The 23,951-nt window shown below is 46.1% G+C and overlaps 2 protein-coding genes and 2 non-coding genes across 8 annotated transcripts; 2 read left to right on the top strand and 2 right to left on the bottom strand.

The window, feature by feature from the left end:
• Positions 1 to 7,962, top strand: LOC116244480 (mitotic-spindle organizing protein 2B-like). Of its 5 annotated transcripts, XR_016470230.1 has the most exons (5): positions 2 to 210; positions 290 to 426; positions 2,928 to 3,631; positions 4,446 to 4,594; positions 7,704 to 7,830. XR_016470230.1 is itself a non-coding variant. In XM_090148563.1 (4 exons), exons 1-3 carry the CDS (start codon positions 62 to 64, stop codon positions 3,008 to 3,010), a joined length of 369 nt encoding a protein of 122 aa, XP_090004689.1. In that variant the 5' UTR covers positions 1 to 61; the 3' UTR covers positions 3,011 to 3,043; positions 7,704 to 7,826. The 5 variants fall into 5 exon arrangements, 2 of the variants coding, with proteins under 2 accessions (XP_090004689.1, XP_031472022.1); XM_090148563.1 differs by lacking the exon at positions 4,446 to 4,594 and having other exon boundaries at positions 1 to 210; positions 2,928 to 3,043; positions 7,704 to 7,826; XR_016470229.1 differs by having other exon boundaries at positions 2,928 to 4,594.
• A 4,144-nt stretch (positions 7,963 to 12,106) lies between these two features.
• TRNAM-CAU (transfer RNA methionine (anticodon CAU)) lies at positions 12,107 to 12,178 on the top strand. Its single transcript has one exon. It is a non-coding gene; the product is annotated as a tRNA-Met (tRNA).
• A 193-nt stretch (positions 12,179 to 12,371) lies between these two features.
• TRNAI-AAU (transfer RNA isoleucine (anticodon AAU)) lies at positions 12,372 to 12,445 on the bottom strand. The gene has a single exon. It is a non-coding gene; the product is annotated as a tRNA-Ile (tRNA).
• A 4,608-nt stretch (positions 12,446 to 17,053) lies between these two features.
• Positions 17,054 to 21,322, bottom strand: LOC116225549 (olfactory receptor 10A7-like). The gene is made up of 2 exons (XM_031588004.2): positions 21,278 to 21,322; positions 17,054 to 18,076 (listed from the first exon to the last, which is right to left on the bottom strand). Exons 1-2 carry the CDS (start codon positions 21,320 to 21,322, stop codon positions 17,054 to 17,056), a joined length of 1,068 nt encoding a protein of 355 aa, XP_031443864.2.
• Between the last annotated feature and the right edge of the window lie 2,629 nt (positions 21,323 to 23,951).

Genomic DNA, 23,951 nt, shown 5'->3' with positions numbered 1-23,951 from the left:
GGCGCGGAGGGGCGGGGCATCGGGATCCGGCGCGCGGGTCGGGCGGCAGCGCGGGGCGGCCATGTCGGGCGCGGCGCCGGGGAAGGCGTCGGTGTCGGCGGCGATGTCGGCGTCGGCTCGGCCGCGGCGGAAGGTGCTGAGCGCGGAGGAGGCGGAGCTGTTCGAGCTGGCTCAGGCGGCGGGCAGCGGGCTGGACCCGGAGGTGTTCAAGTGAGCGGCGGTGCGGGGCCGGGACGGGCGGGGAGCGAACGAGCCTCCCGGCCCCGCGCTGATCCCGCCCCGCCCGCAGGGTGCTGCTGGACCTGCTGCGCATGAACGTGGCGCCGCTCGCGGTCTTCCAGGTGCTGAAGTCCATGTGCGCGGGGCAGCGGCTGCCGGCGGGCCCCGACAGCGCTCCCCCCGCCGCGCCGCCCGCCGACAGCCGAGGTAGGGGCCGCGCGGCGAGCCCTCCCCTCTCCGTGTCTCCCGCGGAGCCCCCCGAGGACGCGCCCGCCTTCTCCTTCGCGCTGCGGCCTCCGCGCTTCGCCCACCCGTCGCCCCGCTGCCTCTCGGCGCCGCCCGCCGCCCGCCCCGCCCCGGGGCCGCCCCTGGGCGCTCCGGCGGCCGCTCCGCAGGGCCGGGGGTTCGGGGCCGCGCGGCGGGGGCTGCGGCTGCCGGCCCGGGGGGCGGCCCCGAGGGAGGCGGCCCCGAGGGGGGCGCGGGGCGCCCGCTCCGTGTGAGGCGGCGGTGCTGCGGCTCCTCGGGCTGTGCCCGGACCCGCCGCGCCGGAGCCCTCGCTTCCCTTGTGCTTAGAGGCGTAGCACGGAGGGGCGCGGGCGCTGCGCTGCGCTGCTCGGCGCTGCGGGGCCGGGCTCGGGCGCTCGGCTGCGCAGACGGAGGAGGCCGAGCCGGATGCTGCCCTCGCGCCCCCCTCTCCATCGCTCTCGGTGTTTCTGAGCGAGGACTGCCAGGTGCGGCCTGCGCCCCGCGGATGGGCTCCTCCCTGCTGGAGGAGATGCTCTCGGTTGCAGGCTGCCCGGTGAGAGGACGCTGGCAGTAAAGAGCCTCGCGCGTACCTCACGTGACTTTAATATACGCAGGGACGAAAGAAAACGACTTCTTGAGCAAAGTGAGGAAGGCACGGCACTTGGATGTTCTTCTAGCGCCGGGCCACTGCTGCGAGCTGCTTCAGGATAGCGCTAGGCCGGCTCAGGTCTGCAGTGGCTAAAGGGTCCCTTTTTGTGAACAGCATTACTTCCTCAAGAGGAAAAGCCAAAAACCCTATGGACAAACTTGGTCTGCCCTTGTCACTTGCTTCCTATCAGCCTGAGGTGCTGAAATGCATTAAAGAGATGGTAAACTTCCAGGAATTAGTGTCGGTGTTGGGGCCTTCAGTTGGTTCCCTCTCCATCGATGCAGGAGCATTTCCTGTCCAGGTGCTGTCCGGCTTTGCCTGCAGTCTCTGTGTCCCTGTGCAACCTGCCTTTCAGGCCTGTGTTTCTCCTTAAAACCAACACATAAGTATCTTTGAGTATGTTGTACTGAGCTGGTGAAGCGCAGGGGAAGCTCAGGGAAAGATAGCACTAGCTCTGTGTCACTTGTGGGAAATACAGTGTTAAATTGGTCTTCTGTGTGTCTCACTGCTGCTTTATGTGAAAATGTGAAAACATTTCTTCATTATTTCATGAGACTGGAACGTGCCTGCAGGGCTAGTTGGTGCACTATGTCACTGGATCACACACAGCTTACTAAGATAGGAGGATTGAGCCCATCAAGCCATGTTTTAGTGTTTTGTCCTGTATCTGTAGAGAAAGCTGGTCTGAAACTGGCACTGAGTCGGTGCTCAGTGCTCCTGGCAGAGGGATACTTTGGTCTCCTGTCTCACCACAAATGCTGGTGGGTGATGTTTGTGCAGCTTTGCTGGAAGGCTTGGTCCTCCCAGTTGCATCTGGTTTTTAGGTGTGGATCTTTTTTTTTTTTTTTAAATTTTCTGAGCGCTTTTGCTGCATCAGAACTCAGAGCAGTAGCTAACCTTGAATGAGAATTCTTTGGTGTCTATCAGCTCAAGTGAGTTTGCCAGACTTGATGATGATGAACAGCAGCTAATTCCTTTGTGATTAGAATCACTACTGGCTAGCCATCAGAAAATTCTTTGGGCAAAACTTGTCATGGCAGTGTCTTGTCACAAGCATCCTTACTTCTGTGACTATAAAATCTTCTTAACATCGAGAAAAGTGGACGTATTTGGTTTTTTGTTTTTATTTCCCTCCCCCTCAAGACTTCCTTTTGAGGATGTATTTCTGCAGCCTCTCAGGTGGGAGATGTCTGTCCTTGCTTTGACTCAGCTGCAGAGGGGCTGCCTTAGCTCAGTGCTTGGCCTGTCCTCAGATGGACATCAAACACATTTGCACTTCTGTACAACTTGTGTGTCAGACACCACAGGTGATGTCCACACTTGGAGCGATGTGCCTGTAGTGTCAGAGGAAGATGTTTAGTACTTTTGGTTGAAGGTCATGAAAACAGACTTCCAGAGAGGGGTCTTGGTTTGTGAGAACTGATGATGGTGTAACGCAGAACCAGGCCACCGGTGCCAGCCTTGTGTGTCTTTTACTGCACCTTAGACTGAAGGAACCCTGCCTGTCGAGCAGGAGCTTTACTGGAGCCCTGAGGAAAAGTGGTGTTGACATAAAGATCCCATTAAAATGATCAAATTTTCAGCAAACTAATTATCTCTCCTTTAACTGGGGAAGCAACTAGTTAGCTCAAACTGAAGAGGAAGAGGAATCGGGCTTTCTCGTTTCATGAGCTTTCTGGTTCTGGGCACAGTCCATCTTCATTGGCCCAGTTCGGGAGTTTGGGGTAAGTGCTAACAGGGTGATTGGGGGTATCCTCTGTGCCGGGTCTGTTCTGCAGGAGTGTTTGGTTTGCCTTGCCTCCTTTCCCTTTAGGAACTGCTGCAGGGAAAGGGAACCAAAGCTGTATCTGCTGCGTGCCCTGCCAGCTCCTGTTGGAAGATGCTCCTTCTGTTTAAGAAGAGGATGGTGTGGCTTCTGCACAGGACAAGGCATTGGGAAATGGGAGATGCCCACTGCTTAGCTGGGACTTGTCTGCTGACCAATCCAGAGCTCCTTGTGCTGATACAGAGTGCAGTGATTGTCCTCTATAAGCTTGCCAAGCTGCTTCGCACGATGTTCTTCGGTGCTGCATGTGTGCCCTTTCTTCTGTGCTTCTTCCTTTGTCAGAAGACAGACACGTGGCTGCAGTAATCCAGATCTTGCTACGCATCAGCTGAGACTGCTCTGTTCAAGTTTTATCAGTAGCAGCGATGTACTGGCGTAGGCTTCTCAGATCATCATGATGCAGGGAGGTTTGTTAAAGCAGGTCAAGATTGTTTTTCTGATCATTGTGACTGGGGTAGAGGTGAGAAAGTGCATCGCTTCCTTCCTCTTGCCCTTGTAGTAGTTATTTCAGCTTTCTTGCAGCTGAGGCTCTTAAGCAGCAGGGAATCTAATACAAATGACTTTGTATTGTGTTTTCCCATAGAGTATAACACTTTAAACCGTGATGTTCTGCTTGGAGTTGTTCACTGGTAACAATTCATAGCTGTCTCAAAGTGACTGTGAGAATTGGTGCATCTGTCTGGTGTGTTTAGGTAGGTACAGTCTCGTGCAAGCTGCATTCAGAGCTTTGTCACAGTAATGATTTGGTGCTTATTTTAAAGGGGAAGGATGTGCTTTGGGCAATTTCTTCCTATTCGTGCAGGGGAGATATGTGCATACCACTGATTGGTATGACCACTGTTGTTGCGAGGACCCCCAGTGATAGTTACCACTCCTGGATGCTGCTGGCTGGCTCAGCTGTCTTCTTTGGAGCCCTTTTATACCCACCTTTTGCTTACTCGGCCTTGTGTAGTCCCAGGGTTCATCTAGATGCTAGATTTGTAATGCATGCTTCTTTGTTAAGGAGATAAAGTTGTCATCAATGCTATGTGGAACTTGAATACGGTGGAGGGAATCCCTTCAGAGATATTAAGGATTTGTCTTAATCTTGATGGTGCTGTCAACGTGAACAAGTTGCAGAGAGAATTGGTTTTTTCTGGCTGGTGTAGGCATCTCTTCTATTCCACGTACAGGATGTTTGCAGTCTCATCTGAAGCTGTAAGGCTTTCTCTGAGCTAGATGTTTGAGCCAACTCTTTGCTGTTCTGGCAGCTGTTTTGAACACTGTATGGGCATCACTTTCAGTATATCTTTTTGAGAGTTATTAAGCTTTTATATATATATATATATATATTTTTTTTTCTTTTTCTGTGAGGTAAGAATTGACAGTGAAATGGGATTTAGATGAATACTCCAAATGCCAGACTTGTAATTTGTGGCTTTGGCAAAATAATGAGGTGGAGGTTCATTATGAACAGCAACTAATTCATTCACTTTCTCTCCCCTCGACCAACCTAAAAACACCCAGAAAGTCTTGCTGGTAGACTGAATAGAGCTCTGAAAAGTATGGAACATCTTCATCTCTTCTGTGATTTGCACACAAGAGAAGTGGAGGAAATGAGATTCACGTGTGTGATAATGAAAGCCAGCAAAGCAACCTTCTTAGAGAAGCAAAAGGTAATGGTTTTGAACAGGCTACTGTTCAGTAGGAAATGCTGTAAAATCCTATTCTTTGAAAGTTATTGAATAGGATTTGGCACTTGGTATGTTAATTTAAGCTTGCAGTTGTAGTGCTGCCTAATCCAGCTGAATACCTGGCTTGAGGTTGTAAGTTTTGTTCAGGTCTTTTGTGGCCTATGTAGGTTTCAGCTTTGTATTTCCTCTCCAAATTCAGATGTATGTGTGTGCAAGAGAAGGCAGGTGTTTAAATAATGACCCACTGCTCCATTTAGCTAAATGCATGCTTTCTTAGCAAACTACTTTAGCAGGTGCATTTGAAAACTCATTTTTCTTTTTCCTTGGTTTCAAGACTGTTCCAGTGGATTATTTGAAACATACTCTGCCAATCTTGCCTGGCCTCCTGACTGTGTCTTTGCAGGGAGGCTACTTTAACAGGGATGTTGTCTTGGCTCTGGGGAAAGCCCTGCGTGCCACATTTGTATGAGCTGTTAGGAATAGTTCAGCAGCTTTGGAGACCTGGAAACCCAACAGATTGAGAATGAAGAGCCATAGCTATATACTGGGATTGGTTTGAAGAATGAGGACTAGCTGTATAAGTCTCACTGCTGTTCTCATCTCCAATGGGTGGGCAAAAGTTGAGTCCTGGTAACCCTGTTGTGATTGCAAGAAAGAGGGTCTTCCATTCTTATCAGCTGTTTTTTCATCCATACTTAATTTTCTAGGAAGGCCAGCTTGCTTGCTGGGTCCCATGTAAGCCCTACTGCAAGACAGGAACAGGAGCAGAATTTTGGGGAGTTCAAAGCCCAAGCACAGTTTGCTCTGGCCTTTTTGAATGGGAAAGAGCTAGCACTGAGCTAAATGGGGCACACACATCTGCTCTTCTCATACTGTGTCAGGTTCTTGAGAAGGTGCAAATACAGCTGCTTTTTTTTGGGATCGTATTTGGGCAGACATGTGCCAAATGAGAGACAAGTCAAGCATGACTTGCATTCGTTGTTTGGGCTACAGTTGTTGCAGGACAGTGAGACACATCCGGGTTAAGGGCATCTTGTGTCAGCAAGCTAACTATCAGTGGAATCCTTTTGCTATCTGTCGTACTTAAGTTTCAGAGCTGCTGGTAGTAAACTCTTCTGTGTTTTGCAATAAAGAGCCCTGATATCACCGATAGTGTTTTAACTGGAAGGTTCACCAACCATGTCTGTTGTTGCACACTTTATGGGCTGCTTTGGTTCGGTGCACAGTTCTAGAGATGATGCTTCAAAAAATACAGTTGGCTCTTATGCTGTTGAAGTAACTGGTTTGTTTTGTTGTGATGTGAAGGCTAAGAGGATGGAAGGCAGCGTATGTTTTGTCTGAGAATAGCTTTCTTTTACAAAGAGGTTCTTTCTCCCCAGGTTTTTTCAGCTAGGTCAGAAGATCAAGGGCCTGGCTTCTGGTAGCACTTAATGGTACAATTGCTTGTACATGGATGTAGTTAGTCCATATGTGCAGGCTGAGAACGTGCACTCTTTCTGCACATAGGCATGTGAAGAAGGGGAGAGCCCTCACTTACGTAGAGATGTACTGGTCTGCTAAAAGCATCATGGTGGACTCCAATCCTTTGTGCCAGTTTTTCTCTTAGATACCATGAGGTTGTGTATTGCCTTTGTGCAATATGTTTATTTCCGTTGATGGTACTCACATTACTCAAACTGCTGACGTGCTTACAAGCTTGAGCTATACGAAGAAAAAATGCAAGGCTGGTTGGCTGGCTTGGGCTGATAACTGCTGGTAGATCATTAATGTGACTTACAATAAGAGACATTGTAGAACACCTGATTTGGCTGGGATAAGTGAATGTATTTCTTTTGCTACTCTAATCCATCAAATTTTACAGATAAGAAGGGGTCATACCCTTTGTTTGGAAGTTCTCAGTTGTCTTTCCTGTACTGCGAGGTGTTAGCTTGTGGTATTGATGTGACTGCTGTTCTCAGTTACGCCAAGGAGATGGGGCAGTTGGGTAAGTAAAGCAGGTATTCCTCTAGTCTGTGCCCTTTGGTAGCACAGATGTTCCAGGATGATCCAGATAGCCATGGAGACTCCTGTGTGTGCAGAAGCTAGTGGCATTCTGGAAGTTGCTCTGATACAGTTACTTAAATGTTGCTCTCCTTTTTCATTACATGCATGTAACTGCATGTTCAGAGGAAAACAGCTGACTGGTTTCCTGTGTTTGTTTCCTCCTTACTATGTTCATGTTTAGTGTTGCTTTTGGGAACATACTGTCCTTACTAAAAGCTGTGAAGCTCTTGTAGTCCCTCTGCATTATGTTTCTTTGTTCTTTTGTTTTTATCTTTCCTGATACTTCTCATCTGAAGTAATTCTACCTGATGTCAGCAAACATCAGTGTTCGTCACTTACCCCCTTGTGCTATTGGTTTGCAGCACACCTTTGTCTGTCAGTCTTTCCCCTTTTGCTGGATCTGGCAGGGTGGGCTGTGTGACCCTTGCTTTCTTCAACTTTGATCATTCTAGCCATTTGCTTCTCTCTTCTGTCACATTACACTGCAGACAGAGATGGTCACTTGTGCCTACAGAATCGCAACTTCTGAACACAGTAAGAAAAGTTGAGAGTAGCTCATCTTAGAGGCATCTGGGCTCCTGGAAGTTGCAGACAATGATAGGAAACCCAAACTTGCTCATCAAGACACAAGTGACGTGAGCAGAAGGGTTTCTTGTTTCCAGATTTTGTGACTACAGGCTTCAGAAAGAGGTGGGCAGTGGCACATCAGTTCACTTATCCCAGACTTGAGGTGTTTGATGCTCTTCATGTCCTTGAATTGCTGTTTGCAGTGCTGGTCTTCCTGTGCCAAATGAAAGCAAGTATTCAAAGTGCAGGTTACTTTGTAGATTAAAACTTGAATTTCTAATGCTTCTACTGCAACTCATTTTGTTGTTGTGGCCCTGATTTCACAATTTTGCTTTCTATGTTGGATGCTGGATACATCTGCAACATCTAATACATCTAATCTAATTAGCCTTTTGCATGATTACTTAAGGAATGCTTGCAGCTTAGATGCTGTATGGGTGATGCACAGGGCTGATGCTAATGTATGAATTTGTTCTTTCAGGGAGAAATAAAAGCAGTTCTGCTGTCAGTGGGACCCAGGTACTCATTGAAAGGAGCGGCCGGGAAGGATCTGCCCAGAGGATGCCTCGGCAGCCAAGTGCAAGCCGGCTGCAGAAAGCAGGAGCTTCTGGAAAGAACAGCGGAGGCAGCAGTAGCTAAGATCTTGGCAATGATGAATTTTGATGCTTGAAGATGTATATAAGCCACACCTGTAAAATTGTTTATGTTGTATCTATTAAACTGGCAAACGTTATTTGTAACTCATGGATTATAGCTGTTTTCTTTTTTTATTTATTTTTATTTCCAAAAATTCTGTTGGCAATGCAGACTACTTGGTGTTCTGTGAAGGTTCCTGGTATGAGGAAAGGTGTGGGATGCCTGAATATACTTGAAATAGGGCTGAAGTTGCTGCAGAGTCGTTGTAACTCATTTACAAACCACTGCTTATCACTGCTTCCTTCCCTAAGACTCAGTTAAATATATTCCTTCTAGTTTTATGAATTGAAAAATCTGTTGGTCTGCATTGAGAATGGGGTAGTGTCACGGTAGGTCATATATTGTTAAAGAAAGCTTTGCAACGATGATAGCTTGCACTGGAAACCTGACTGTCTGATGGGGCTATTTTCTTGTTCTTTAGTTGATGATTGCCTTGTCACTTCATGTATATGCTCAGGTGGGTTTTAGCATCTTACCCTGAAGATCGCTTTAGCCTCTTGTGTGAGCATGATGGTATGACAGTCCTAATGATGCTGATGTGATTACTCATTTATTGTTACAGAACTGTTGCCTAATGAGCCAGGTTAAAGAAAGGTTACGCCAGATAAAGGAAGAGAAAAGCTTCATCACTTAGTGTAAGGTACATGCATGTAGTTAAAACAGCTAAGAGGATTTATTAGTGTTCAGTGTTGTCATTCGTTACTTCAGAGCATATCCAGGCAGTTGGTGTACTTGCTATGGCCTTGGTAACTCAGAAGCTGTTAGTGAAATCCATTTCCCTATTCAGATAGAGTGCCTCTGTTCTTGGTGAGGGATAGATAATGTTTCCAAGGGTCACAGAGGTTTCACAGACATTTTGGTCTGTCTGTCAGCCCTGCATAATTAAGGGATTTTGCTAGTGTTGGTATGAGTGTGGAATACTCTGTTGAAGAGCTGTGGGGATGAAGAGGCTGCAGCCTGTCTATGGAGATCAGGACTTTTCAAGGGAGTTAGAAATGGGAGTAAAGTAGTTAATAGCTGGCAGTAGTATACTTTGAAGGGCATCCAAGTGAGGTAGCTTATGAGCTTTTTCATCATTATCAAGGTCTGGGATGTCCTGCTCTGATCTGTGTGCAAGGAAGTGCACCTATTTCCACCCCTACGCCCCCAGGAAAAGCTGAAACAATCATGCTGCTTAGGATAGGCAAATGTAATGGTTGTCCTAGTTGAATTTGCTGGTGGGAGAAGAGCAACTTTAGAGCTGTTTTTTCCTTTGAAAGAACCTTGACTAATGCTTTTTGTCCCTAGAAGGTTGAGCAGACTGGAGATGTGACTCAAAAGAGTGCCTTCCAGCTCAAACAATTCTATGATCCTGAGAATAAATAGTACCTAACAACAGAGTTGGTTCTTGCTTGCATGTTCACTACCTCCTCTCTCCAGCTGGTTTAGTGTCTGCATTTGTTCTGTTTACACCTCTGCATCTCAAGATATATCCTATGTTATACCTACCTACTGCTTTCAAGCTTTTGCAGCATCTTCCACAGTCTGTGGATCGGTGCTCATCTTTTCCTGATAGCCTGTTTTCCTGAGAAGATTGTCCTGCTCTCTTTTCCCTATTACCTTGCTGAATAATAGTGCTTGATGTGTACTCTAATATCCTGTCCCTTCCAAACATTTGCAGCAAGTGAGGCACCACCATTCCCTGCTGCGGGGGAGGGATGGCTTGCTCTGTTGTCTAGAGGACAGTGCTGCTTGGTGGGGGCACGGATCTGGGATGTTGTGTTGAGATTGTTAAAGGTTGTCCAACTCTCTTAAGTATTATTCCCTGTTATTTTTCCGTACAAGTTCTGATGATGCTAGGAAGGTCAACCTGGAACCTATCACACCTGAATATGGATTGGTAGTCCAGGCCATGGGAGTGGTAGACGGGGCTGAGAAGCTAAGAAGTGGATGAAACCTTCTTATCAGACAGATAGGAGCAGCTTCATATTCACAGGTCTCAGTCTTCATGGGGGCCTTTAGCCACCCTCGATCTCTGCTGGAAGGACAGCTGTATGGGAACTGTTGATCATGGCCTGAACCTCTGATTGACCACCTGAGGCAAGCAATGAGTCAGGCCTGGGAGTGCAGGTGAAGGCAATTCTCCTGCCCTACTGGAAGGGGTGGAGCCTGGCTGCACCTCTCCTAGACCCCATTCAAGGGCTGACTGCCTCTGAGGAAGGATCTCATTTGGAGATTGCTCCTCGTGGAGTTTATTGTGAGCCTACAACATCAGTGAGCATTTTTCATTTATTATCTTTCCACTGTGATAATCCTACTTAGCCTAACTTCTGTATGCTTATTGATTGTACAGCAGCACTGCAAGACCTAAGCAGTCCTGGTGAGTGACAAATTCCTGACCCAAGTGATACAGAAGAGCCTGTGAGGTGCTCTGCTGGACTTCTTCCAACTAGTTGGCAGGGAAGGGCTCACTGGGAATAGGTGGCTTTGGCTGCAGTGGTCATAAGGTGCTGGAGTTCAAAGAGTCAGTAGGGCAAAAAGCAAGATCGCAATGGTAGGCTTTAGGAGAGCAAGCCTTGCAAATGAATCTCTGAAGAAACCAAAGAGCCTCATGGAATAAGATCAAGAAGGGAAGAGGGACTCACAAGAGGAGGTTAGCATTTGAGGTCACCTCTTCCAAGCTTGAGTGATCCTTTCCAATAACCCAGAGCAGCATCCCTCACCATTGCCTTACAGCTCTTCCTCTCCCTCAAGCTGCGTCTTGAGCCACAGTCCCATGTCCAACCTTTATTGCAACTGCATTCAATTTTTCTCCCGGCTCTGCAGAACTTTAAGGGTGTACAGGAGAGTGTCTATTTTAAGGGTATTTGGTCATGGACATTTTTTAAAGGTGAAAGGGAGGCACTGTTGAGAACTAACTGATCAGTTACACTGATTTATGAGACCAGGCAAGGATGTAGAAATGCTTATTCCTGACGGGTAATCTAATGGAGGACTTTTGAGGTGGGAAAGAATCACAAGAAGCAGAGCTCCCAGTCACACTGGTGAGCTAAGCTACAGGTACCACTTCCAGGGAGAATAAACACTGCAACAGATGAGACTGAACCAAAGGGGCACTGCAGGGTAAAGAAGCTGCAGAGTTCTGCAGAGCCATGGAGGTGTGCAGGGGAAAGGTGGAGAAGAAGAAACAGAGGAGATTAGTAGAAAAGGATCAGTCCAAAGTATAACGTGTTTAGTTAGTATGCTTAATCCTGAAGCTGGTGCATGGGGTATGCTAGGAGGGCCAGGACAATGTGAGTGATGAAAAGTGTCTAGGACTAGTGCAAGGAGTAGCAAGGAGAGGGGCAAGGAAGGCTGGGGGTGGTAGTGACAGGAGCTAAGGCTGGTCTTTCTTGCCTGTTTCTCTCCCAGAACCATGGCACTGAGGGAAGAAGGAGGACCAGGGCTGTCCTTGTTGCAGAAATAAGGGGTGTTCTGGGGAAGCACAATCCCGAGGCTGCAAGGAGGCATGTTAGCGGATGTCTGTGGTATAGGCTTTGCAGATCCTCCCCCTCCCCCCCCATGGGTGCATTCCTTGGAACTGTGTGTGTGTAGGAAGGCAAGGATCCCCTTGGAAGCATTCTCCTTAAGTGAGTTGCAAGCAGGTTCCCCTGCACAGAGCAATGTTTGGTGACATGATTAGAGGCTCATCTCCATGGCTGAAGAGAAGTGGAGGAACAAGGATAAGCAAGTGGACACCAGGAATCATCACCAGCAAACTGCCTAGTTGGCTGCACTCATGCCTGTCCCAGAGGCACCCATCATGATGGTCAATGGAAGTGGCTCTTCAGATCATCTCTTGGACTGAGGAAGATCACTGCTAAGGGATGGTGTCTGTGTGCCGTTGGTGGTGAGCATCGAGCTTGGCCAGCTGTTGAGTGGGATAGGGGCTTGTGGGCTGGGTATTGAACACACCCTAAGTCAGTCAATACCCATACCCTGTCCCAGTCTGGGTGCTAGGAGGACCAGAGGGGCCTGTTCTGGGGACAAGGCAGTCTTGGGGCCAGTTGTAACGCCTGCTGCATGTGCAGATGTGTGTGCTTGTGATGAAGCAGCTGGTGGAATAGGATAACCTAAAAAACAACAGACAGCAAGAACATGAATAGAAAGAAGCAAGAGCAGGGCGTAGTAGTGCCTAGATATAAGGCTTTCTCCAAGCGCTGAGCGGAGAGCAGAGTGGCGCAGCGGAAGCGTGCTGGGCCCATAACCCAGAGGTCGATGGATCGAAACCATCCTCTGCTAGTCTTGTGTTTTTTTTTTTTCCTCCCCCCCCCGCAGTTTTAGTTTAAAGAACTACCTCACCGTGCTCTTCCTCCCTGCACGCCCTTGATTGCGTGGTGCCGGTGTGGGGCCGTGTGGATCGCGTCCGTCGAGCAGCGACGGAAAAACGGGGGGTGGGGGTAAAACAAAAAACCACGAAAATTACTCCCCAGTGTGGCCCGTACGGGGATCGAACCCGCGACCTTGGCGTTATTAGCACCACGCTCTAACCAACTGAGCTAACCGGCCCTCGCGAGAGTACGTCCCTAATAGCCATCCTTGTAGAAACAAAAGCTGCATCCCAGCAGAAGACGGTTTACATTCTGCGTGCCTCCGCTGTATCGCTCTGCTGTTCTAATGGGAGCCGCTCCGTGCTCACCCTCTTACCTATGGCCCAGCCTCACAGCCCTACCCAGCCCGGTGGATGTCCTCATGAGATGGGAGATGCTGCAGCAAAGTACTCCTATGCCGTATGTTATATGACTGTCCCATCTGCTGCGTGTGCGGGCTTTGAACTTCTCTTGGGGACTAGAACAGAAGTTATCTGCCATATTGCCGAAAGCTGAACAGCAGAAAAACTCATCTGAGATATTCTCCTGTGTTTTTGGCCATCCTGGTGTTAGCTGCCATGCTGCTATTGAATTCATTTGCCTTTGTGTGGGAGCTCAGGAAAATAGATAATTGTGCAGAATGTTAAAGAATGGGGACATGCATTTTTACACAAGTTTCTCAAAAATTTGGGGGCTTGATTTTGGCCTCATGCTGGGTTTCTGGCAATGACTGCCCATCTTGCTTCCCCCTTGCTTTCACATCTCATTTCAAATGGATGCAGGGAAGTGGAGGGGACCTCTTAGGGGTTGGTGTTACATCAGTGATAGAATCATAGAATTGCAAGGTTGGAAATGACCTGCAAGATCATCTAATCCAACTGTCCTCCCATTACCATTGCTACCACAATCACTAAACCAGATCTCGCAGCTCCTCATCCAGATGCCTCTTGAACACTGCAGGGACGGCGACTCCACCACCTCCCTGTGCAGCCATTCCAGTTCCTGACCACTGTCTGAGAGAAAAAGTTCTTCCTTATGTCCAACCTAAACCTCCTCTGGTACAACTTGCGGCCATTTCCTCGGATCCTGTTTGTTGCCTGGGAGAAGAGGCCAAACACCTCCTCATCACAACCTCCCACAACAAAGTCTCCTCTTCTCCAGACTAAACAATCCCAGCTTCCTCAGCCTCCCCCAGACCCCTCACCAGTTTCGTTGCCCTTCTCTGGACACGCTCCAGGGCCTCAGTGTCTTTCCTGTAGTGAGGGGCCCAAAACTGAACACAGCACTCGATGTGCGGCCTCAGCAAGGGTGTGTACAGGGGGTGATTACCTCCCTGCTCCTGCTCACTAAACTGTTTCTAATGCAGGCCAGGATGCCGTTGGCCCTCTTGGCCACCTGGGCACACCGTCAGCTCACATTCAGCCAAGCATCAACCAACACCCCCAGGTCCCTTTCCTCTTCACAATCATCCAGCCACTCGTCCCCAAGCCTATAACGCTGCATGGTGTTGTTGTGGCCAAAGTGCAGGACCCTGCATTTGGCCTTGTTGAACCTCATCCCATTCACCTCAGCCCAGCTCTCCGGTTTATCTAGATCCCTCTGAAGGGCCTTCCCTACCCTCACGCAGATTGACACTGCCTCCCAACTTGGTGTCTTCTGCAAACTTACTGAGGGTGATACAAACATGTTCTGGCTAACCTATCTCCTCTTCTTGCCTCTCAAAGGTAATGGCTGTTCAGCACAGAGAAAAATATGTGAAATCATATAATGGTTTGGTCTTTGAGGGGCCTTTAAAGATAATCTAGTTCCAACCCTGGGCAGGATCACCTCCCAGTAGGTAAAGTTACCTAAAGCTCCACCCAACCAGGCCTTGAACACTTCTAGGGATGGGGTACCCACAGCTTCTCCAGCCAGACTGTTCAAGCACCTCACCACTCACCACAGCAAAGAATTTCTTCCTAGTATCTAATCTTAATCTACACTCTTTTAGCTTAAAAATGTGTTCTCTCTTATCCTATCACTACACGCTCTTGTAAAAAGACTCTCCATCTTTCTTATAACCTCTTTAGGTATTAAAAGGCCACAATGAAGTCCTCTCAGAGCCTTCTTCATGATGAACTTGCTCAATACCCTTAGTCTTTTCTTGCAGGAGAGATGCTCCAGCCATCTGATCATCCTTCATGCCCTGTACTGAACCTACACAAACAAGCCTGTGTCTTTCCTGTGCCTATGCTGAGGGCTCAGCAGTACTGCAGAGGTGGATTTCATGGGAGCACTGTAGAGAGGGGCAATCATTTCCCTTGCCCTGCTGGCCATGCTTGTTTTTATGCTGCTCAGGGTATAGTTGGCCTTCTGGGCTGCAGGTGTTTACTGCCAACTCATGTACAAGTTTTCATCCACGAGAACCCACAGGTCCTTCTCTCTGCTCTCAATGTGTTCATTCTTCAGTCTGTGCAGATGTGTTCACCTCACACTTGGCTCTGTTAAGCTCTATGGGATTTATGTGGGTCCACTTCTCCAGAGCGCACAAACCCTTTGGATGCATCCCTTTCTTTTATTATATCAGCTGTATCACTCAGCTTGAAGCTGTATGCAAACATGCTGAGAGTGCACTTGATTCCCCTGTATGCTTCATTATCAATGATATTAAATATTACCAGTCTCAGTATGGACTCTAAGACCTGGACATGGGGCTGTTGACCACAGCTCTCTGGATGCAAGTGTCCAGCCAATTTCTTATCCACCAAACAATCCACTCTTCAAATTCTTCTGTCTCCAATTTAGTGGCAACAGTGTTCTGTGAAATACTTCCTGATGCATGCTTACCTATGCAGACACCTCAAAAGAGGATTTCTGTTCTCCTAAGCTTGCTTTCTTTGTTCAATCTCAAGCATTTCCTAGTACTTGCTCTAGTCCTTGATTCTCACACTGTTGAGGCCAGACAACATGGAGGCAGGGACGCACAAAAGAGGTATGAATTACTATTTCCAAATCAAGTGTCTGTTGACAGCAATCCTTCACCCCTCTGGTAGTGCTTGATGTCAGGCAGAGCTGTAGGACTCCTATGAGATATGATCCTCTACAGGTCCTTGGGAAGCCACAGTTCTTGCCTCAAGTGCAGAATCGAAGCCATAGCAAGGCTCTGCCCACTGTATATTTCACCAATCACTTTGCCAGGGTGCTCTTCCAATATTTTGTCACACAGGCAAGTCGTATGCTAACATCCTCATGTCTATGCCATGTCATAGAATCATAGACTGGCCTGGGTTGAGAAGGACCTCAAAGATCATCTAGTTTAAGCCCCTCTGCCATTGGCAGTTGCCAGCCAGCAGACCAGGTTGCCCAGAGCCACATCCAGCCTGGCCTTGAATGCCTCCAGGGATGAGGCATCCACAGTCTCCTTGGATGACCTGTTCCAATGCATTATTACCCTCTGTGTGAAAAACTTCCTCCTAATATCCAACCTAAACCACCCTCGTCTCAATTTAAAACCATTCCCCCTTGTCCTATCACTATCCACCCTTATAAACAGCCGTTCCCTCTCTTCTTTATATGCTCCCTTCAAGTAGGCCACAATGAGGTCTCTTTGGAGCCTTCTCCAAGCTAAACAAGCCCAGTTCCATCAACCTTTCTTCATAAGAGAGGTGCTCCAGCCCTCTGATCATCATGTCCCTCCCACTGCACAGCCTGAGAGCCCAGAGAAGTCCTTCTTCTCAAGAAGTCCTTTTTAAGACAGATCTTCCTGGTGATGCCTTGTGCTTTATCACTCCACTGCTACACTCCAAAACACTGTTTTCCTTCATTTCCATATTCCCATACTACACAGATGTGCCTAGAGTTGCATTTCATCTCTGACACAGCTGTGAACTGGTCTTGAGTAATTGTTCCTGGTGTTGGTTTGTAATTCTGTCGTATAGCAATACTCACTTTGACAGCCTGTGGGATCACCTTGATTTAAAAGCCATCTGCACGTCTGGTTGTGGGAAAGCAGGTACAGGTGGCCCAGCACGAGTAGGTGAGTTGAACCAAATGACCTCCAGAGATCCCTTCCAACTTCAGCCATTCTGGGCTTTATGACCTCTTACCTCATTTGGGTTGCCATATACCACATAGGCTCATGGGAAACTCACATCTTTTTACATTGGAACCAAAATAGGACGAAGTAGGACTTTTACAGAAATGCTAGATCTATCTTCAAGCCACCAAATCAAGCTCCTCTCAACTGTTCAACTAAATGAACTGAAATGTTGATAATCAAATTGACTAGATTGTCGTTGACTGTGATGAAGATAGAGGTGCTGACTTACCTATAGATACCTACAGTCAGATGTCATAATCTTGAACTGAATTCCATGCAGCTACCTACTCAACTGAATTTATCTGGTTCGTGTTTACTATCTAGTGGAAGGAAATAATTTCTCTGTAATTAGTCACATTGCTATGCAAGCCATATGTTGGCATTTTCTTCCTGAAACTGCACAATTTTGTTTTCTGACTAAGCTGGAATTTTGCTACATCTTAGGTTTCTGTATGTTGGAGTCAAGCATTCTTATGACAGTGATTTATTCTGTACTAGCTTGAAAGCAAACCAGTGTGTAGAAAAAGGACAAAGGCTTTAGCATATCATAATTAATACACTGACTTTGTGGCTCATTTCTGTAGTTTCTGTAATATTTAGGATAGTTTCATGAAACATATTTATTTAATACATAGATGATGTACATTTCTCAGTAATTTCCAGTAAGAGGTAAAATGTCCAAACTTTGAGAGATGTCCAGACTTTTAGGAAAGCATTAATTCTCCTGTTTTAACCTCTAAAGTGTGAGCAACTTTTTGAAAATAAGTGAAACCCTCTGGGCAGAGGCATCTTGCTGAATTGTCTCCTTCCAAATATCTTCCTTAGAGCATGCTTTACTTCTTTGTTTCGTAAGCTGTAGATGATTGGGTTCAGCATGGGAGTTACTACTGTATAAGAAAGAGCCACTGGTTTCCTGCTCTTTACCAAGAATCTGGACCTTGGCTTTAAATGTATCAAGCCAGTTGTGCAGTAGAACAGCATCACCACCACCAGGTGAGCAAAGCAGGTGAAGAAAGCTTTGTGTCTTCCTTCAGAAGATGGCATTTGGAGGATGGTATGGATTATTTGGATGTAAGAGGCTGCTATCAAGATAAATGGGATCAGAACAATTGTAACAGTAGCGACGAACACAAGAAGCTCAAATAAGTATGTGTCTGAACAGACCAAATCTAGAACAGGAGCAATATCACAAAAGAAGTGCTCAATCTCCCTAGAGCCACAAAAGGAATAGCTAAATAGCCAGCCAGTGAGTCCGGCAGAAAATGGAATACCAGCAACCCAACATGCAATGACCATATGAAAACATTCTCGCCTGTTCATTCTGGTGGTATAGTGCAAGGGATGGCATATAGCCACGTATCTGTCATACGCCATGGCACTCAAGAGGAAGCACTCGGAAGTGACAAAGAATATGACAAAATAAAGTTGCAGGGCACAGGCAGAAAAGGAGATGACCTTTTTCTCCAACAACAAATCCATAAGCATCTTGGGCACTATGTTTAACGTAAAGCAAATTTCAATCAAGGCCAGGTTTTTGAGAAAATAGTACATTGGGGTGTGTGAGGCATGGTCAGCAGTTGTGACTAAAATTATGAGAAAGTTCCCTGTCATTGTGATTAGGAACATGAGGAGGATTCCCTCAAAGAGAAGAACCTGAAGAGAGGCGAGGTAGGAGAACCCCTGCAAGGTGAAGTATGTCTGGTTTTTGAGCCCTTGTTCTTCATCAGCTTCCATGTGAAAGAGGAACCCAGCCTGTATCAGCCAATGAGAAAAATATGAAGAAGAAAACTCTTTACGAGGATGAATATAAAGCAGTGAGCTTCTCTGAAATCAATTCCAGTGTTAAATGGGAGAAACAACTATAAATGAGCATATAACATTTTGAGAGGTACGCTAGAAAAGCAACTTGTCATGAAAACAAAAGTAAAAAGAAAAATAGTGAGCTGAAGTGCAGAAGAGCTAGGATTTCCCTTATTGTTTGCCTGCTTTCCTTTTAAATTAAGATAAAATATTGCCACACCCACTTTACATTTCAGTTCTACTGGTATTTTCTCAAATGTAATTTTGTCAGCAATTAGAACATTTTATTTTCAGTGTTTGAAATAAGAGTTTATTTCTTACTGACCTGCAATCTAATTAAATTATCTGCTTTAAATTTTTTGGTTTTTGAAAAACTATTTTTCCCTGTTCTCACACATAAGCATGTATATATGCATACATAGATTTCAAATAAACAAGGGCAAATAAAATTGTTGAGTGTACAGACAAAGTTTTGATAGCTTAAAGAATGGATAGAATGCATATGTTATTATTTGCCCTCATCGTTGCTAACACAAAACAATGACCTGCTTATTTATTTATTTATTTATTTTAAATCTAGCATTGCACTTTATTCAGCTCCACTGGACATTTTATTATGTATTCAGTATTGTAAGAAATGTTCCTCTTTTAGATCATCTGCAACCTACCAGCCTGTATTTAGCTATCTGAAATGTAGAGGGCCACATTCAAGATAGAAATTTGAAGCATCTTCTCATTTGCACCAGCTGGAAAAGTAAGTCAGAAACCTATATTGTATTTCTCACTGAATCTAATTATTTTCATTGGAATCTGTTTGGGAATTCCTGTTAATCTCTATTCACTAGCACAGAAAGGTACAGCTCTCTGAATTGCTGACACACACACAGCTCTCTGAATTGCAGAAAGCAATACTAGCTGAGGAAGGTTATACCTGACAATTTGCAACATCAGCTTTGATTATCAGTGCTGACTGACCTTCTTAAGTATCTTCACAGTCAAATGAAATCTGCTTTTTTATACAACACAACCCCTTTCAGGATACTACCGTCTTGAGTGATATTAATGGAGTGAATGCTTCTCACAGCCAGATAGCATCTAGACCAGATTGTTGAATCTACCTGTGAAAGCTTGATGGTCCAGGCAGTTTTTTCACTCACCTGTTAGTTTTCTCATCCAGCTTCTATCTTCCCATTTTGGCCATGTGGCTATTGTGTCAAGAATTGTTAAATGCCATGCATTGCTCTCCCCTGTGGCCACTCATCACCACCGCACTCACTATCTGAATGACTGGGAAAAGCTTTTGTATTATTTCTGCAAACATCCATATGACTAATCAGCAGCTGAGATACCCATTTGAATTTCCTTTACAATCTATGAATAGGAACAAGAACACTCAGATGTTATTTTGTTTATTCTTCAGAAGTAATTTAAAATATGCTAATTGCTAGGTGTACTTGATTTGCTTTCATCTCAAAGTAAAATCTTACTAATAGATAATATATATATTAGTAATATATAGAAATGAATAGATATAGTAATATAAATAAAATAATAAATATTGCTCAGTCATTAGTGTATGCATTGCAGATATTTGTATATAGTGTTCAGATGCGTAGTATTCTGTCCTTTAAAATGTAAACTGTTCTTTCTTGAGTCATCTACACTAGTAAAAAATTTCTTTTGTTTTGTAACAGTTTTTGTTACCCAAAAGACTAGGAAATACCAGTATACCTCAATTTTTTTGAGAAGTCATCTGGAGCTTATGAGATAATGCCTCCGTTCATGATTTCAGATGCTGGGATACCTTCTTCAGCCTTTTGGGCAACATCAGATCTGTGAATAGTTTTGTGTTGGATCCTCTAGAGAAGGAGAGATCTGGCTGTTCTGAATGGCATCTTACATTGCCTTCTGAGATCTGAACTCCTCTCTGGATTCATTATCGAGTATACTCAAAAGACAAAACATCTCCCCTGGTATGGAAGTAGACTATGAACCACATAACTTAGTGAAAGTTGTGTGTGGGTTTTTTTTTTTTTTTTAATGAATAGAAATAACGAAGTTTGTTCAGGGAGATAAAGAGGGATGCAAGTGTGGCTGCCTCAGTTCTGGCCCAGAACTGCTCCTGTCTGGCAGATAAGACCTGGCTGGGGAATGGGACTGCCACTTCCCCCTCTGAATGTTCAACTGAGAGCAAAGTTGAGCATGTGTCATACAGGCTGACAGAGGCACGGAGAAGACACTGACACGACTAGCCAGAAAGGCTGCCCTGGACAAGGGCTGCCTTCAACAACACTCACAGGACTTATGTAAATGTAGTCATTTCCTCCTCACAGCAGTAGAAGTTCACTAGTGAAGACACGCATACAGCACTCTCTAGGTTCACAACCACACACATTCACATATCCTTCAAGGTGCATGGCCCCTCTGTCCATCCAGCACTCCCTGCCTAGATCCTTCAGTACCTCCATGGCCCTTCTCTCTGCTCAGTACCCCAAGTGGATCCCAGGCCCTCTGAAGTGGGTACACTGCATGGGTCACCTACTCACTGACCAGATAAGCTTGAATTTCACTTCTCCTCAGAACCAAGGCCCCAGCTATTTGCTGGCTGGTCTAGCTTCATCTTTTGCAGGGAGAAAATTAGAAAAGCCAAAGCCCAGCTAGAACTGAACTTAGCCAGTAAGGTGAAGGACAACAATAAATATTTCCATAAATACATCAGCAGTAAGAGGAGGGCTACGGAGAATCTCCATCCCTTGTTGGATTCTGAGGGCAACATGGTGACCATGGATCAGGATAAGGCTGAGGAATGTAATGCCTTCTTTGCTTCATTATTTAATAGTTAGTTCCTGGGCGCAAAGCCCCTTGTGCTGGTAGATAGGGATGGGGAAAAGAATAGGTCCCGCATAATCCATGAAGAAATGGTTTTGGACCTACTCTGAAAGCCGGACACTCACAAGTCCATGGGGCCAGATGGATTGCTCCTTGGGGTGCTGAGGGAGTTGGTGGATGTGGCTGCCAAGCCACTCTCCATCATCCTACAACAGTCCTGGCTATCGGGGATGTCCTTGTGGACTGGAGACTGGCAAATTTGACGCCCATCTTCAAAAAGGGCTGGAAAGATGATCCTGATAGCTACAGACCTATTAGTCTCACCTCGGTGCCGGGGAAGGTTATGGAACGGATAATCTCGGGAGCCATCATGGACCAATTAAAGGTCAACCAGGGGATCAGGCCCAGTCAGCATGGATTTACAAATGGTAGATCCTGTCTGAGAAACCTGATTTCATTCTATGACAAGATAACCCACTTAATGGATGAAGGTAAAGCTGTCGATGTGGTCAACCTGGACTTCAGTAAAGCCTTTGACACTGTCCCCCACAGCATCCTCATGGAGAAGCTGGCTGCCTACAGTTTGGATGGGTGTACACTCCGCTGGGTGAAACACTGGCTGGATGGTTGGACCCAAAGAGTTGTGGTCAGTGGAGTTAAATCCATTTGTTGGCCAGTCACGAGCGGTGTACCCCAGGACTCAGTACTGGGGCTGCTTCTATTCAGCATTTTTATTAACGATCTTGATGAAGGGACTGAGTGCAACCTCAGTAAGTTTGCAGACAACAGCAAGTTGGGAGCTGTGAAAATCCTTCTTTGTTTTTTGGCTCAAAGCTTGTTCCTGAGGTATTTCTTGTGATAAGACTCTGAGGAGGTTCTTTAATATCTGTATACCTGGCATGACATTAAGAAGCAACGATTCAAATGTTGGTCCAACCAGTTTATTACAAACCTTAATCAGGGAGATGGGGAAGGGAAGGATGGACTATTATGAATTAGGGTAATGGGGAAGGGGAGGAGAGCAATAGAAAAGATAGGAAAGAAGAAGCAAGGAGTCTTTATAGGAAGCAAGAGGGAGATAGTCACCACCATGGATCCAGCGTGGTTCATAGTTCAGTCACTGATCTTCAGTAGTGGTGGGTCATCAGGCATTGTTGTTCTGTTGACAAGGAGGATGATGACCATGGTGATGATGGCCCCTTTTCAATGCTTTCAAAGTGGTTGAGAGTGAGCTGTCTTTGAAGTGACAGCTCAAATCCAATTGGTTGAGTCAGTTCTCCTTGGAGTGGGAGGTTCTGGCTCTGGGATCTCAGCAGAAACTCCTTTGTTCCTATCTTCCTGGCCTTGCCAGCAGATAACAGGGAGCAGAGAGGTGCCAACTTATATCTTGCCTTCACAGGATACAATGGCATCATCCCTCAGTCTCCCATAGCAAGCTGGAGTTCTTTGGTCACAGGCTAGATCTTCTGCCAGTAAACAGTCCTGAGCATTATCTTCTCAAGATAAACAGCTCCAAAGAAATGCTTTCAAATGTAAAATTGTCCACACAGTGATGTTGATTGCCACACAGCAACACCCATCTCTCATCTCCTAGAGTCATATCACAAGAAACACCTCAGAAACAAAGCTTTAAGCCAGAAAGCAAAGAAGGATTCATACACCACCCTTTGCATATCAACAGGAGAAGATACAGACACTTGCCCTCCAGCAGCTGGCACCATGCACAAGGGGTGCGACCCACAGCCCATCTTCAGCCACTGGTTTGAGCCCCACATTTGCCTCATTTGTGCTGGTCCCCCCCAGCAGCTGGTTTGAAAGCACACACCTTTCCTGCCCTTGTGCCCAGGAGTAGGGAACTCCACTTGAGTAGTGGACATCATAGGCCAGAGCTTCCTACACCCTGATCTGACTCCAGTAGCTGGCACCCAGTCCACTCATACCAATCCTCTCAGGAGCTGGAAGTAGGCCTGGCTGATCTGACCTATTGTAAATAGATAGTGTGTGACAAATAAATGTGACAGAGTTCTTGAGTTACAAACCCTGATGTTTTATATAATCCAAAACCAGACATACAAAATGGATCAATGAACCCACACTCAAACAAATTTTCTCACTTTTTTTATTTGTAGCTGGGAGAGTCTAGAAGTCTAGATGACTATCTAGGTTGTAAACATCTACAAGATAGATGAAAAAGCTAAAAGTAATCTAGAATATAACATTAGTAAAGAATTGGTCTATCTGATTTGCGGAATCAAACTCTCTAACCCACGTAAGGTTATAAGAGCAGGTACGTCTTTATTTCAGCGCTGCGCCACACGCCGGGTGCAAGGGGGATCGCTCCTCCTAGCTTGCACACCGGAAAGTGAGATCCCATTACATTTATAAGTCAATCCATACATATTCAGGAGTGTTACCCAAGACTCACTAACATATTCATCACCTTTCTGGGAGTTCATTTACATACTGTCCCCCTCCCCAGTGCATGCGCAGCAGTATCCATTGGATGAAGGCCCGACGTCTTCCTCCCCCTCTGGTGGTCGTTCCGGGATGAAGTCAGACGTCTTCCTCGCCATGTCCTTCCGACCTTTGTCCCAGTTTTGGGCTCTTCTCCCGTCCTGCATACCTCAGCAATCTCTAATTCTGCCTATCCTTGCCTCCCCCTCACGTTCTCAGGGGCCTTTTCTGCTGACTAGAGACGGCTGTCTGTTGGGAGCGTATTTTGGGCTAGCAAAGGTTAAGCGATAAGTTCCCCTTGAGATAACAAGAGGTTAAACTAAGAAACGAATTCCCTAAGCTGAGCAATAAATTCCTCCTGAGTTAGCAAGAAGGGTTAAATTACGTGATGCTAATTTCTTTGAGTTAGTAAAGCCAAGCGATGTTACAGACCCCCCTTTCATCTTTCCCACTTTACTGTCTCATATCCACTATAAGCCGAGTTTCAATTTATTCTGAATTTCAGCTGTAAAGAGATGAAAAAAAGGTAGGCAAGAAGATAGTA

Source organism: Phasianus colchicus, chromosome 12 (genome assembly GCF_987193195.1).
Source record: "Phasianus colchicus chromosome 12, bPhaCol1.hap1.1, whole genome shotgun sequence".
NCBI classification, from domain to species: Eukaryota; Metazoa; Chordata; class Aves; order Galliformes; family Phasianidae; genus Phasianus; species Phasianus colchicus.
This window is presented reverse-complemented; position numbering and strand designations above follow the sequence as displayed.